Source organism: Calidris pugnax, unplaced genomic scaffold (assembly GCF_001431845.1).
Source record: "Calidris pugnax isolate Ruff unplaced genomic scaffold, ASM143184v1 scaffold337, whole genome shotgun sequence".
Lineage (NCBI taxonomy): Eukaryota > Metazoa > Chordata > Aves > Charadriiformes > Scolopacidae > Calidris > Calidris pugnax.
Genome location: NW_015091098.1, coordinates 600,045 through 615,969, shown reverse-complemented (window position 1 = coordinate 615,969; position 15,925 = coordinate 600,045). Strand labels below are relative to the sequence as shown.

General features: G+C 57.7%; 1 protein-coding gene across 1 annotated transcript in view; it reads left to right on the top strand.

Annotated features, from left to right (window-relative positions):
- The window catches only part of LASP1 (LIM and SH3 protein 1), a 43,040-nt gene that overhangs the window by 23,209 nt on the left and 3,906 nt on the right, over positions 1 to 15,925 (top strand). Inside the window, exons 2-3 of the mRNA XM_014957947.1 lie at positions 5,575 to 5,659; positions 14,783 to 14,890. Of these exons, the coding sequence (XP_014813433.1) occupies positions 5,575 to 5,659; positions 14,783 to 14,890 (193 nt within the window). The remainder of the gene's footprint in view (positions 1 to 5,574; positions 5,660 to 14,782; positions 14,891 to 15,925) is intronic.

The following is a 15,925-nucleotide window of genomic DNA, read 5'->3' as shown; positions in this document are numbered from 1 at the left end:
GCCCCCCCCCCCCCAACCTCAGCTGTGGCTCTTCAGTGACTCCTGTGAAATCTGGGGTGACTTTTCTTCACGTCTCTCCTGGTGGGTGTAATCACCCCAGGTCCTGGTGGAGCTGCAGATTAAAGAGGGTATTTTATTTTATATATTTTTTTTCCCCTGCCAGCCCCCAGGCGAGGCTGCGATGCCGCCGAGCCCTTGGCTCCATCACGTGTCCCCCTGCCCCACATACTCTCGTGTCGCTTGGCTTAATCTGACAGCAGCCCCCCTGCGGCGGAGTTGGGGGGGGGGGATGGATATGGGGCAGGGGGGAGGGATATCCCGCTCATTAAACTCTCTAATCAGGCAGGGGATGGATGATGGATGCCAGCAGTGTCTGCCAGGAGAGACCCCGAGGTGCGAGGCCAATCCCCAGCCGTCTGGCAGCTCTGCCCCTCGATGATGTTGGTTGTTAAAATAATCCCCGTCTGCCCCAGCTGATGGAGCAGCCCTGGGGGTGGTGGGGGCTCGGTGGGTGCTCTCCTGCCCGGGCTCTGCACCCTCTGGTTCAGCCACAGCACCAAAGTTGTCCCTGAGACCCACCAAAACCTGTCTCCTTTCGTCCTGCACCCTCGGGAAGGGGAAAACACAGCGATGCTCCTACCAAAGTGGGGACAAAGCGTTTGGATCCTGTTGTACCATCAGGAACCAGCGGCACCTCCCGACAGGTAGCTCACACGGGTGGCTTTTTTTTGTCATTTTTCCCTCCCTGGTTCTCATTTGTTCTCGAAAGGTTACTGGTTTTGCCTCAGCAGCTATTACTTAGCAGCAGACTTTACACAAATGTCACGTCTGAGGGTGCGTGGGACTAATTATTTCCTTGCAGTTTGTCAGAAGAGGGATGGTTTGGAGCCGTTTCCCCCCATTTGTCTTCTCTGCCCGAATCCTTGGAGCCCGGAGGGTTTTCCTAATGGCCCTTCAGGGCTCCATCTTCCCTTAAAGCCACTTCTGTTCCCTGCAGGGTTCTCTGCCTGTTGCACGGGTTTAGGAAACAAGTGAAGGGTGTCAGGGCAGGTGTGCACGTGTCAGGGGAGCGCACACGAGTGTGACACTGGACGGGGACCCCCTGGCAGTGGCAGGATGAGCTCTTGCAGCACAATCCCTTCTGCAGCTGTTGGCAAAAAGCCTTTTCCTTCCTCTTCGGACCCCGGTTGTGGTGTGATGGGCACTGAAATTCCTGCTGGTTCCAGTCCTGGAAGCTTTGGCTCCGTTCCCCGTTGGTGCAGGTGACTCTCCAGTAATTTTTCCTGGTGGATTTGGTGTGTGTTGCTGGTGCTGCTTCTGAAGGAACCTGAGCAGGTTGAGCAATAAACACCCTTCCCCAGCCAAGACCTATTTATGGTGACGCTGGGGGAGGACCCACAGCTCTGCTCCTTCCCCAGCCTTGGCTGGGAGCAAGGAAGGGGGGGGGGAACTGGCTCTGCTCCCCCATAACCCACCCCACACCCGGAGGGACCAGCCCATCCGTGCCCCCTTCCCACGCACACACCTCCCGACCCAAGGCGATGCACTCGCTGCCTTTCTCATTAAGGTTTAATTTATTGCTGACTGTTGCTGTGGCTGATTCTCATGTACGGGGGGGGATGGGATGGTTTTCCCCCTCTCTGGTGTGTGGCCAGGAGATGGGTGTCTGTGTTTGCACTGGTTTTGGTGGCCGGGGGGGCTGTCCCTGCATTGGGAATCCCTGGAATTTAAGTCCCCCCCCAAAAAAAGTGAAATTCCCCAAGGGCTGAAATGCCTGGTCCCCCCCGGGCAGATCTTAGGGCTGGGGGAGAAAAGCGATGCCTAATCTGGGGAGGAAAAGGCTCAACTTGGGTGTCACATCCTCATGCAGATGGACAGATTGCTCCTGCCTGCTCCTGACAGCCCCGCGGGGGCTCGGGGCCGAGTGAAAAGCTGCCCCCAAATCCTTGGGAGGTTTCCTCAAAAATCTATCAGAGGCAGGAAACCTAATTCTGGGGGGGGTCTGTGTGGTCTATGGCTCTCTCTTCCTCTCCAGGATGAGGCCGTAGCAGGGCACAGCCCGCTGTGACTCCAGTGTTCCCATAAATGTGAGAAATAAATAGGGCTGTGAGCTGGTTTTCACATTATTTTTATATTTTATTTTTTTTTCCCCCTACAAGCAGGGCTTTTCAGCTTCTCTAAGATCCACGGGGATGAATTTCTGGGTTTCCAACCCTCGCAGTGACTGGGGCTTCCCTCCTCCCTCTATCTGGAGGCTGCTGCCGGGGACTCGGCTTCTCCCGAGCGTTATTAGCATGCCCGGGGCATGGGATGCGGTTGCCATGGCAACGCGGTGATTTCGGCTGGCAGATAGTACGGGGAGCTCCTGGGCCATGACTGAGCCCTAAATGCTGCTCTGCCTGGCGGTGCACGCCGCTGGAAAATGGAATTTACCCTTCACGGGAGCCGTATCTCCCTGCACCCCTCGGGGGATGGGGCTGGTAAAATTGGGGATCTCCATAAAAGCTGCTGCTGGAAAAATCCTCTGGATTTGAGAAGACCCCGGGTGGGGGTGATGGCACTTGGCTGTCCCCATAGGACCCCCGGGACAGGGGCTCCATCCCCATCCTTCCTGGCAGGTCTGGGGCTGCTCTGTGCAGCCTCCTGTTGCCTCCCAGACCCGATCTGGGAAGGGAGAATCGGTGACCCGTTTGGGAGTTTGAGCTGTTTGTACTTAAAAAGGTGGCTTTGTTTTCTTTGACCTTGGGAATGAGTCAGGCGGTGACTTCCAAGAAACTCAGGAAAGGGCTCCAGGATGCGAGCGGCGATTCGGGTAAAACAAGAGGAGTCTCGGGACTGTCCTCTCCTGCCCCTGTAAGCTGAGGTAGAGCACTTATTGGATTAAGGCTGCTCTTAATTAAGCCCCAGCTCCCCCAGCAGCTGCCTAACGACACCTGGGCTTGGACAGAAGAAATGCCCCTCTCCTGATGGTGGGGTTGGCTCCTGACCCTGCCCAGCAGGTACTGGCCCCCCGGTTGCCATCACACGTGTCCCTCCAGGAGGACACAGGAGTCGTCCCCACGAGTGACCCAGCACCCCTTGAGGAAGGACCATTCATTCCAGGCTCCTTTGACACAAGCCATCCTGGCCACCGAAGCTTGTTGGCCACTAAAAAGGACTTTTTTGTCCTCTTTGTGGTGATAAAAGAGCCCACTTCCCCCTCCCTCCCCCCAATGATGCTGCCTCTTTGAGGTATGAACGCATTAACCCAGCAATTAGTGCAGTGCAGCAGCCTCTCCAGGAGCAACCTGGGCTAACCAGAGGCCAGGCTGGGCCAGTGTAATTTAGACCCAGCCCCCCCAGCTCCGGGTCCCCCATCCCCGCAGACAGCAGCTGGTGGGGATTTGGTCCTGAGGTGTCTTAGGCTGGTTTGTGCCTTCTAAAAATGTCACTTGCCAGGGCAACTCTGTGCTGGTGGCAGTAGCCAAGCCTTTCCCCAAGTGTCTGGTAGCCCTGACCTGGACACCCACGTGCCACCAGCCAGGAGAGCAGGAGTGGTGGCCAAAACATCAAAATCACTTAAATAATAATAATAATATAATAAACCCCTGCTTAGTTCTGCAATGTGGTGTCCACCCGGTGTCTGTTGATCCTGGTGAGTGCAGGAATCCCCCCCCCCCTCCTTGGAGAATTGGATTTTATTATTATTGGAGTCTTAATGCAGGGATTTCTCTGCTGCAGGCAGTAGCTTGATGAAATATCTGCCGTGGTTTCGTGTCCCAGTGAGACGCCTCGACATCCCGGTGCCCAGAGGGAGCGGGGAAGGGAGCCCGAGCGCACGTTATTATATCCCCCCTAATCAGATTAATCTAAACAGAGATTAAACCGTATCCCTCAAGCAGTGGGTGATCTCTTGTTTGTGTAAAACTGATTCTTCTCCTTTATGGCTGGACACGGAGGGGTTAATTTGGGCTTATTTTGGGGTGGGTGCAGCTGTGTCCTCTGTGCTCCCTTACCCACCGGTGGAGGATGAGGGATGGTCCTGTGGCCGATGCCCATCAGATGCTGGTGGGATGGTTGTCAATGTGTGTGCTGGGGGTGGGCAGGGTATTTCCCCCCCCAAAGGATGTTTCCCCCCCTTCCTTTGGGACCCTGGTGCTGATTCCCACCTCCCTGGAGCAGCAGGGGGCTGGGATGGTGGTGGCAGCAGGATCAGACCCAGAGCCAGGGAGGTGGGGGTGTATTTTTGGGGGGAAGTTGGGGGTTCCCCTCCCCTGCTGGCCCAGGGTTGGTGGTGGGGGGGAGCAGGCAGCAAGCTGCTGCTTGCTGAGTTGTCTTTTCCCCTTTCTGCAAACCACATCTGCCTTGTTGGGTTTCTGTGTGTGATGGGGGGGGTGGGGAGGTGGGGGGATGTGTTTCTTTATTTTTTCAGCGTGGCTGAGGCAGCTATTTTTATTCTTGAGTTTCCTGCGTTGCTGCTTTTTTCTGAGGTATGTGCTGCTCTTGCAGGTCTGTGGTTGCCTGTCAGTGGCTGTCCCTCCACGGCAGCAGCTTTCAACCAGACACCCCCCCCAGCCACCACCACCACACACCCCCCTCCCTGCCGCTGCCTTTCTGCTCATTTACCCTCATTTGACCACATTTGGATCAGCCGAGGACAGAGGTGCTAATGCTGATGCTGTAAATAGATAATTGCTGGTGCTGGAGCACACCAGCTCCCCAGGCACAGCCCGGGGGCTTCTCCAGACCCACAGAGCCCCCTTTGATGGGATCTGGGAAGGGATGGGAGCCACAACCACCCCGTGGTTTGCTGTGTAGTTGCCAGGTGAGGGCTTGGATCAGCCACTGGTTGGGCTACATGGATGGAGAGGTGGGAAGTGGAAGCTGCATGGTGTGTGATAGCCCTGGGATCGCAGGCTCAGAGCCTTCGGATCCCCACAAGCGAGTGAGACCCCCCCAGGTTGTCCTCGGCGAGGAGCTGCAGTCCCTTTCCAGTGGACTCCTCCACCCTGGTCCCCTCTCCCAGGAGCTTCTGAGTGAAAGGGCCTTTGCAAGAGAATTTGTGCAAGTTCTCACATCTATTTGAAAGTGGAACTGGGCTGTGGGGTGAGGTGCTGCCCTGATGCCACGCGTGTTCGGTGTGAAACGGGGCTGGTGCTGTCTCTGGGCCTCCCATCCCCTCTCCTGCACTGGGCAGAAACTTCCCTTAAGTCCTGCAATCTGTTCCTGCCACCCAGTCTGGGTCTCCCAGTTTAACTCCTGTGGAAGAGAAACCTCCAACCATGTTGCCCTGAGGAGTGCTTAATGAAAAATTGAAGATGTGTTAAGGTCTCTCCAGGCACCAAACTTCAATGGCTTCATCTCCTGGGGGGAAAGAAAACCTCCCCTTCCTCTTTTTCTTTGATGAAACTGAAGTTTAACTGAAGTTGATGCGTTGAGATTGGGGGAGAACCCAGTGAGAAGTGGGTATCTGCTGGGGGCAGGTGGGAAAAGGGCCAGCTCTGCTGGGGACTGGTGGTCCTGGGGTGGGTGGCAAAGTGTGTGTGGCCGTGTCCTGTAGGAATATTGTGCTTAATGATGTCCCTCTCTCTGCAGACACTACCCGAAGCAGCCCTTCACCATGGTGGCAGACACTCCCGAGAACCTGCGCCTAAAGCAGCAGAGCGAGCTCCAGAGCCAGGTGAGAGCGTGGGTCCCTCCTCGCCCGGGGCCACCCTGTTTCACCCCATCCATCACCCAACCTTCTCCCCGTCCTCCAACCTTCTCCCCGTCCTCCAGTGCTTTCCTACATCCAAAGGAGGGAGAGGTGGGTTTGGGGTGTGGGTCTCTCGGGTCTCGCCCATCTCAGCTGTTTGCCCTTCCCTCCATCCATAACCTCCCTGAGGTGGGCACTGCTGCTCCCAGTCCGTGCCTCACACCAGTTTAGCTTTTCCCAGCTCCCAACCAGGAGAAATTGGGAAAGGGCCCCATCTGGACAGGCGTTGACACTCTGAGCGAGTATTTGGGGTGAACCCATGTCTTGTAGGGCTTGAAAGCTCTGGCAAGGAGAAGTAAACAGATAGAAGGGATAAGGGCTGGCCCAGATAAGGGTTTCTCTCTCTAGTGGGAAGAGCGGAGCCTGTTTGAGAAGGGAGTTGTCTGGACGTGCCCCGTTTTATCCCCTGGAGGTGTCCCTGGATCAGCAGAAGTCCCCAGCCTCCACGCAGGGCTGTGGGCTGGGTTCTTGCACCCATAACTCCTGATGATGTGGTGGGAACCGGTCCCTCGGGGAGAGGGGAGGTCCCAGGAGCAATCCCTGGTTTCCTTCTCCCACTCCAAGACCCTGAGAACAGAAACACCAGCAACCTTCTCCCCGTCCTCCAACCTTCTCCCCATCCTCCAACCTTCTCCCCATCCTCCAGTGCTTTCCTACATCCAAAGGAGGGAGAGGTGGGTTTGGGGTTTCCCCGCTCTTGGGTCTTGCCCATCTCAGCTCTGTTTGCCCTTCCCTCCATCCATAACCTCCCTGAGGTGGGCACTGCTGCTCCCAGTCCGTGCCTCACACCAGTTTAGCTTTTCCCAGCTCCCAACCAGGAGAAATTGGGAAAGGGCCCCATCTGGACAGGCGTTGACACTCTGAGCGAGTATTTGGGGTGAACCCATGTCTTGTAGGGCTTGAAAGCTCTGGCAAGGAGAAGTAAACAGATAGAAGGGATAAGGGCTGGCCCAGATAAGGGTTTCTCTCTCTAGTGGGAAGAGCGGAGCCTGTTTGAGAAGGGAGTTGTCTGGACGTGCCCCGTTTTATGCCCTGGAGGTGTCCCTGGATCAGCAGAAGTCCCCAGCCTCCACGCAGGGCTGTGGGTTGGGTTCTTGCACCCATAACTCCTGATGATGTGGTGGGAACCGGTCCCTCGGGGAGAGGGGAGGTCCCAGGAGCAATCCCAGGTTTCCTTCTCCCACTCCAAGACCTCGAGAACAGAAACATGAGTGCTGGTTTCACAGAGAAGGGGCTGGAAAGGCAAAGGTTGGCCCAGAGATGGGCAGCTTTGGTGCTTTCCTACATCCAAAGGAGGGAGAGGTGGGTTTGGGGTTTCCCCGCTCTTGGGTCTTGCCCATCTCAGCTCTGTTTGCCCTTCCCTCCATCCATAACCTCCCTGAGGTGGGCACTGCTGCTCCCAGTCCGTGCCTCACACCAGTTTAGCTTTTCCCAGCTCCCAACCAGGAGAAATTGGGAAAGGGCCCCATCTGGACAGGCGTTGACTCTCTGAGCGAGTATTTGGGGTGAACCCATGTCTTGTAGGGCTTGAAAGCTCTGGCAAGGAGAAGTAAACAGATAGAAGGGATAAGGGCTGGCCCAGATAAGGGTTTCTCTCTCTAGTGGGAAGAGCGGAGCCTGTTTGAGAAGGGAGTTGTCTGGACGTGCCCCGTTTTATGCCCTGGAGGTGTCCCTGGATCAGCAGAAGTCCCCAGCCTCCACGCAGGGCTGTGGGTTGGGTTCTTGCACCCATAACTCCTGATGATGTGGTGGGAACCGGTCCCTCGGGGAGAGGGGAGGTCCCAGGAGCAATCCCAGGTTTCCTTCTCCCACTCCAAGACCTCGAGAACAGAAACATGAGTGCTGGTTTCACAGAGAAGGGGCTGGAAAGGCAAAGGTTGGCCCAGAGATGGGCGGCTTCGGTGGGTGACCCTTCTTTGTGGGGCTTTGCTGACGCTTCTGGGACGATGCCCTGAGCTGTTGTTGGGGGGACTGGGCCGTGGCCGGATGGCAGCCCCGGGAGAAAACAATCCATAACCTCCCTGAGGTGGGCACTGCTGCTCCCAGTCCGTGCCTCACACCAGTTTAGCTTTTCCCAGCTCCCAACCAGGAGAAATTGGGAAAGGGCCCCATCTGGACAGGCGTTGACACTCTGAGCGAGTATTTGGGGTGAACCCATGTCTTGTAGGGCTTGAAAGCTCTGGCAAGGAGAAGTAAACAGATAGAAGGGATAAGGGCTGGCCCAGATAAGGGTTTCTCTCTCTAGTGGGAAGAGCGGAGCCTGTTTGAGAAGGGAGTTGTCTGGACGTGCCCCGTTTTATGCCCTGGAGGTGTCCCTGGATCAGCAGAAGTCCCCAGCCTCCACGCAGGGCTGTGGGTTGGGTTCTTGCACCCATAACTCCTGATGATGTGGTGGGAACCGGTCCCTCGGGGAGAGGGGAGGTCCCAGGAGCAATCCCAGGTTTCCTTCTCCCACTCCAAGACCTCGAGAACAGAAACATGAGTGCTGGTTTCACAGAGAAGGGGCTGGAAAGGCAAAGGTTGGCCCAGAGATGGGCAGCTTTGGTGGGTGACCCTTCTTTGTGGGGCTTTGCTGATACCTCTGGGATGGTGCCCTGAGCTGTTGTTGGGGGGACTGGGCCGTGGCCGGATGGCAGCCCCGGGAGAAAACACATCCAGGGGCAATTCTGGCTGGAGTCAGGCTCTCTCAGGAGAGCGCAGGATGTGGTGACTCTTCTGGGAAATCCATTTAATTTCGCTTTCCCTTTGAAAAGGGGGCAGGAAGGCCGCGGGGGGGGCTGTCAGCAAGGGGGGTGCTGGCTCCGCTCGACGTCGTGTCGGCGCTGGGCCTGGGCGGAGGGAGGATTTGGCACAGGATTTGTCATGGTGTTTTCGGGGCCGAGCGGTCATTTTTTGGGCTCGGTGCTCTCCTCTCTCCCTGCTGGGCTGCGGGAGATGCCGTCACCTTCCTGCCTTCTCCTCCCCTCAACCTGGGAGTCCCGGGAGCTGAAAAGCAGATTGCCTGGGATCGCGTCCCCATGGAGGAGGAGGATGGGGAACCTCAAAACCTCACCTCTTAGAGCCGGCGGTGCCCGCATGGCCGGCGTCGAGTTTTGAAACCTCCCCTTTTTGCAAGGTCTCTTCCTCGGGGCTTGTTGCCCAACGGCTCCCCGGCTTGCACAAGCCCAGTTGGACTCACACTGGGAGCCAGGGCTGGCTTTGTGTCTCGTGGAGCAGTTTTTCAGGGGACACGGTCTCTTTTCCATGGTAACAATCGAGATCTCGCTGCAGCGAGTGGTTCTGGAGTCTCCAGCGCTGCTTTTTACGATGAATTCAGGCTCTTCATTAGTTGTTGCTGATTAAAGGAGACCCCGGGGAGGGACTGTGCTCAGCTGCCTGGGCTTTTTCTGTAGCTTCCTGGGGCTTCCACCTCCTTGTGGTGCACAGGAGGGGGCTGGAGGCAAACCTTCCAGGGGAGGGGGTGTCTGTATTCTTTCAAGCCTGCACCTCCAGAAGTTGGTCATTACAACTCAAATGCCAGCAGGACCTGGGAGAGAAGCAGCTGTGCCCAGTACCCTGTGGTCTCCTGGGCTTTTGGGGGGCTGGAGGTGGGACAGGACAGGGCTGGAAGAGCCTTCAGTGCTGTCTTGATGGCATGTGAAGGTGTCAGAGGAAGGGCTGGGGTGCGGGCAGGCTCTGCCAGACACCACCACCCCAGCTTCTCAGCGCTGGTTTCACACCAGGGTGAACTGCAAACCAGGACTGGGGCGAGTGGGAGGGAGAGGAGGCTGCTGGGGGTGGTGGGAGAGGGGCTGGGGAGCAGCGGGAGGGAGGTGGTGAAGCTGAAGGGATGGAAACTGCCAGGCTGAAGAGCCCCAAGCCCTGGGGAGGAGAGATCCTGAGCACGCTCCAGATAAAGATCTTAATTCCTCGCTGCCTTTGTTCTGCCTACAAAGGGAGTCTCCTGTTTTCCAAGCCCAAGCGTTTGTATTTCTTGAAGCTCTGGGGCTAAAACACCGGCAGCCGCTCTGGCTTGATGACAACCCCTTCTCACTAATTGCAGGAGCTGAGCAAACCCCCCACCAGGGACAGGAATGGGGCACTTCAGCCATTCCAGAGCAGGCAGCGGGGCTGGGTCTTGCAAATAAACTGGGTGAACTGGAGCTGAGACAAGGGAAGGCTCGTGGAGAAGGGCTCCCTGGACAGCCTGGCAGGAGGTCTTCTGCACCACGCTTTGCCCGTTCAAGTGCCACCTGAAAAGTGCATCCTGGTGAGCGCTGCTGGGACGGGCAGAGTTCTGCACGTGGAGCTGGTGGTAAAATCCCCCGTGGAGAAAGATGAGGGTTCTGTGAACAGTCATATCTTGCCTTCAGGCTCACGTTTCCTGGCCCAACTCAGCCCTGGTCGAGCCTTTGGTCCTGGGTACGAGGCTTCCCCAAGTCCCAGTCCCTCTGGAGGAGCTGCAGGAGAAGAGAGATGGCTTCTAACCAGACCAGAGAGCTGGTTTCTAACTGGTGCAGGGTCCTTCCCTGGCGAGGAACAATGCTCCCCAGCAGTTTTGCCCGTTCCTCTGGAGCAGAGCTCTGGTGGGGCTGGAGAGCTGCTGTCCTCATGGGTGACCATGATGGGGTTGATCCCATATTTCCTCCCACCCAAAATACACCACCTGGAAAAGCCAGGGGGCCACTGGAGCAGCTGCTGGCGGCTGTGTGGTGGGGCTGGAGAGCTGCTGTCCTCATGGGTGACCATGATGGGGTTGATCCCATATTTCCTCCCACCCAAAATACACCACCTGGAAAAGCCAGGGGGCCACCGGAGCAGCTGCTGGCGGCTGTGCTAAGGTGGCCATGGCAAGGTGGCTGTAGGACAGCTGGGTGTTGAGGTGGCCATGGCAAGGTGGCTGTAGGACAGCTGGGTGTTGAGGTGGCCATGGCAAGGTGGCTGTAGGACAGCTGGGTGTCAAGGTGGCCATGGCGAGGTGCCCATGGGGCGGCTGGGTGCTGAGATGGCCATGGGATGGCTGGGTGTCAAAGTGGCCATGGCAAGGTGGCTGTAGGACAGCTGGGTGTCGAGGTGGCCATAGCAAGGTGGCTGTAGGACAGCTGGGTGCCGAGGTGGCCATGGGGCGGCTGGGTGCTGAGATGGCCATGGGATGGCTGGGTGTCAAAGTGGCCATGGCAAGGTGGCTGTAGGGCAGCTGGGTGTCAAGGGGGCCATGGCGAGGTGCCCATGGGGCGGCTGGGTGCTGAGATGGCCATGGGATGGCTGGGTGTCAAAGTGGCCATGGCAAGGTGGCTGTAGGACAGCTGGGTGCTGAGGTGGCCATGGGGCAGCTGGGTGTCAAGGTGGCCATGGCAAGGTAGCTGTAGGACAGTTGGGTTCCGAGGTGGCCATGGGGTGGCTGGGTGTCAAGGTGGCCATGGCAAGGTGGCTGTGGGACAGCTGGGTGTCGAGGTGGCTGGGTTTCATGTCGCTCCCGCTATTTGTGTCTGCTGAGAAGGCGTCTTCTGTTCCGGTCACTGGAACAGAAGCTGGATAATGATGTCTCGTGTGGCTAAATGGGTCCCCAAAGTGACAGCTCCGGCGCCTGCAGCCATCTCTTACAGCCCACGCGTGGCAAGAAAATTGCAGGTTCCCCTTCCCATGGGTCCTTTTTCAAACTCTTCAAATGGGTGGGTTTGGGTGCTGCCCTTCCTGCCGGAGGGTGGAGGCTCCTGGGGTGTGGGAGGCAGGTCCCCAGCTCCTGTCCCCTCCGGGAGCTGCTGCTGGTGACACCGGGGACGCGGAGACAAGGAGGGTTTATTGTGAGACCTGTGGGGGGTTGCGATGGCGAAGGGCCGTTCTCCGGCTGCCGTCGGGTGACACGGAGGGAACATGGGGGGTTGCGATGGCGAAGGGCCGTTCTCTTGGGTGACACGGAGGGAACGGCTGCTGGTGACACCAGGGACGTGGAGACAAGGAGGGTTTATTGTGAGACCCGTGGGGGGTTGCGATGGCGAAGGGCCGTTCTCCGGCTGCCGTCGGGTGACACGGAGGGAACAATTCCTCTGGGGAAATCAGTTGTGGATCCCATTTTATTTTTTTAGTAGTATTATGGGATGGGGTGTGGATACGGCTGTGTGCATCACCCCGCTCTCTGGCACAGCGTGTGGATGGGAGGCAGCAGGGGTGAGGGTTGGAGGGCACAGCTGGAGCGATGGCTCTCTATGGACTAGTTCCCAGCTGGGATCACTTGCCCTGGAGGATGTACTTGCCACGGCCACTTGCACGATGGGACATACCCAACTGTGTGCTTCTCCCCCTCTGTGTCACCCAGGGTGCCCTGCACTTGAGGGGGTGGTTTCCTGGGGAGCAGGACCCCGGGAGCGTGGCTGGAGCAAGGATTCGTTCCTCTCCAAGGGCAGACTGTGGGATTCCTCCATGGCTGGTGGTCACAGGTCACCCCTGCCTGCCCGACCCTGCCTGCCCGACCCTGCCTGCACAGCCCAGTGCCCATATAAGGGCAGGGAGAAGCTGAAAAGCGCCTTGTCTGAGCATTTCCTCCCTCCTTTCCGGCCTTTTCACTCAGCCCTGACGATGGCTGCAGCTCCCCAGGACCCAGATGAGTCAGGGTGCCCGAGCCCAGAATGGCTGTGGATCCCATTAAATTGCAACAGGGACAGTGTCTGCCTCCTGGGGTCCCTGGCTTCCTCCCAGCATCACCCCAATGCTTGTGCCGTGCTCTGATTCCTGTGGCTGGGTGTGCTGGGGGGCGAGGGAAGAACCCCAGCTCCAGCCTTGGATGTGTGTTTTGGGTTCAACCTGCCCCCTGGTACCAGCATCTTCCCCCACGACCCCTGGATGGGGTCCCCTCTACGGTCAGGCATCCCCTTACAGCAGGATTTTTAGGGCCAAGTTCGTGCATCCTGGACGTTAGAGGGGTGAAAAAACCCCAGGGAGGTGGAGGAGGGTGGATTGAGGGGGGTAAAAATACAGAAGTTCTCAAGGGAAGTGCTTTAGCCTTGTGACCAGCTTCGTGCTCGGTGGCTCTTTATCTTTCCAGCCTGAATTTCTTACATCTCCTCAACTCGTGCCTTTGGTGCTGGTACCCGGGGTCCCCTCCTCGGGGCTGGCCACAGGAAAATCCCACTTTTTCCCAGCAGCATTCCCCGGCAGGACGGGGGGGCCGCGTCCCACGCCCTGGAGCTCTCAAGAAAAAAAAAACCAGCCTTTATTAAAAGCGGAGCAAATAAAGGACAACCACATCCCCCCTGTCCCCAGGGGTGACTCACCCCCTCCTGATATCCCTGCCTGGGTGTGTGTCACAGGCTCCACGTCCCCGCTCCGTAACCTTTGGTTCCTCGTCCCCCACAGTTAATACCTCGAGGCTGCTCCCTCCTCCTCACTGATGTTCAAGAGATGTTCTTTAACCCAGCTAGCAAAAGTGGTTTGTTGGGTTTTTGTTGTTTTTTATTTTTTTTTTCCCTCTGCCTCTTATTGCTTCCAGCAAAAAAAGGAGGTTTCTGCCTTGAACTCAAGTCTCTCGTGTCCCTCTGATGTTCTTTGGTGTCTCTTGCCCTGTCTCTTTGCCTCTTTGCCCTGTCCCCAGCTGGGACCAGGGGCAGCCCCTGCAGCCCCCCAGGGCTGGGGAGCACATCGCAGCTGGGGCTGGTTTGGCTCCCTCCTGGGAGAGCTGCTCCCAGGAGCTGCTGTGTAGAGCTATGTTTGGTTTTTTTTTAAAAAAAAAAAAAAGAAAGGAAAAAAAGGAAAGAAAACCGTGACTTTTCCACTCCCGGGTGTGATGGGAAGCGATGCTGATGTCAGTCTCTGGCAAACAGAAATAAGGATGCTCATCTTTCGCCAGCCTCCACCCTCTGGTTTCATTATGATTTTCTGGGTGTATTCCTTCCCAGAGGTGGCTGGATGTCCCCTGGCGTGGGATTGCTCCTGGGGGGGGGGATATAGATCATAAAACCCTCAGGGCTCTGCGGCGGGGGTGCTGTGGGTCTGCTGCCCCATGGTACGTGACCTGGGTCCACTGGTCACCCACAGGAAATGCAGAGTAAATCCCAGTCACCCCCAGCCCCCGTTGGAAGAGAACCAAGAGCAGCAGATGCACGGGAAGCTGTTTGTGTGCTCCAGCCCTTGGCAATGCCCCATTTTGCTGTTGGGGACAGGCAACATCATCCCCTTTTCCTACCTACAGCCCTCATCTCATGGTGGCCACCCTTGGTGGGGGGGAGCTCCTGGAGGTCCCTTGGCCATGCACAGCTTCCCTCCTGCCCGGATGGAGGGGTTCCTGGGGGCTCTGCAGGGTGGCATCCCCGAACTTCTGCCTTTGCCCTGTCCCCAGCTGGGACCAGGGGCAGCCCCTGCAGCCCCCCAGGGCTGGGGAGCACATCGCAGCTGGGGCTGGTTTGGCTCCCTCCTGGGAGAGCTGCTCCCAGGAGCTGCTGTGTAGAGCTATGTTTGGTTTTTTTTTAAAAAAAAAAAAAAAAGGAAAAAAAGGAAAGAAAACCGTGACTTTTCCACTCCCGGGTGTGATGGGAAGCGATGCTGATGTCAGTCTCTGGCAAACAGAAATAAGGATGCTCATCTTTCGCCAGCCTCCACTCTCTGGTTTCATTATGATCTTCTGGGTGTATTCCTTCCCAGAGGTGGCTGGATGTCCCCTGGCGTGGGATTGCTCCTGGGGGGGGGGATATAGATCATAAAACCCTCAGGGCTCTGCGGCGGGCGGCTTGCCGTGGGTCTGCTGCCCCATGGTACGTGACCTGGGTCTGCTGGTCACCCACAGGAAATGCAGAGTAAATCCCAGTCACCCCCAGCCCCCGTTGGAAGAGAACCAAGAGCAGCAGATGCACGGGAAGCTGTTTGTGTGCTCCAGCCCTTGGCAAGGGGGGGGGGGGTGTCTCCTGAGCAAGGCAGGACCCTGTTGGGAAGCTGCTGCGTCTCATGAAGAGCGTGGTCCACGATGGGGGTCTGTTGCTGAACCCAGCTGTTCTGCACACCACCTTCCCCCCGTGGTTAAATCTGGTTTTCCTTGTTTTTCCCCCATATTTAAACCTGTTTTCTCTCCTTTGCGCCCAGATTCGCTACAAGGAGGAGTTTGAGAAGAACAAGGGGAAAGGCTTCAGCGTGGTGGCTGACACCCCGGAGCTGCAGAGAATCAAAAAGACTCAGGATCAGATCAGCAACGTGAGTGGCTTCTAATCCCTCTGCGTGTGATATTGCCGTGACCTTCCTCCCGCCCGAGGAGGAGGAGGAGGCTGGAGGTGGGGCTCGCCCAGAGCAGCACCATGAAAGCCTGGCAGCATGAATTCTCCAGCCCCTTTGCCCAAGGCCCTGGTGATGACCCTCCTGCCCCTCTCCAGGCTCCTCCGTGCCCCATCCAGAGGGGTATCTGAGCCCTTCGCTGCTCCCGAGGGGCTCGAGTCCACGTGGGCTGTGAGGAGCAGGGAGGGGGGCAGCAAAGGGGGGCATTTGGTGGGGGCAGAGGTGGACCAGGGACAGATGTGGACCAGGGACAGTCCCATCTACCCCTGGTTGTCACCATAACCCACAGTGTGGGCAGCACTGGGGGGTCTGGGGACCCGACCTCACTGAGGACAGCCCCCCCAAGTCCCTCCTGTGCTCTCTCTGGCTCCTGTTTGTGTGTGGAAACCCCAGCTGAAGGCACAACCTCTTCCTCCTGACCCTTTGCACCGTGACTGTCCTCTGCCAGGCCCCTCTTGCCTTGCCCCCCCCCCCTTGCTCTGCCAAAGCCCTTTCCAGCCCCCCCGGCTGCCGGGAGCATTTGCTTTGGCTGATGCTGTTGGCTTCCTGCGGTCCCCAGGGTCCCACCACCCGCTGTCAGCAGCCCTGAAGGTGGGGACAGGCAACATCATCCCCTTTTCCTACCTACAGCCCTCATCTCATGGTGGCCACCCTTGGTGGGGGGGAGCTCCTGGAGGTCCCTTGGCCATGCACAGCTTCCCTCCTGCCCGGATGGAGGGGTTCCTGGGGGCTCTGCAGGGTGGCATCCCCGAACTTCTGCAAGGGGAGCTCTGTCCTTGTGTCTCCCCAAGAGAACCCATCTCCTCCTTTTTGGAAAATTCTGTCCAAACTGCGCCCGAGGGGGGTGGCAGCCGGGCTGGCAGCTCGTCCTTCGCCCAGCAGCCTCCATCCCTGGTGCGGGTCCAGGTGCTGGTGGTGGTGGGGACGTGGGGGACGTGGCGGTCCCTGGGTTGCCAT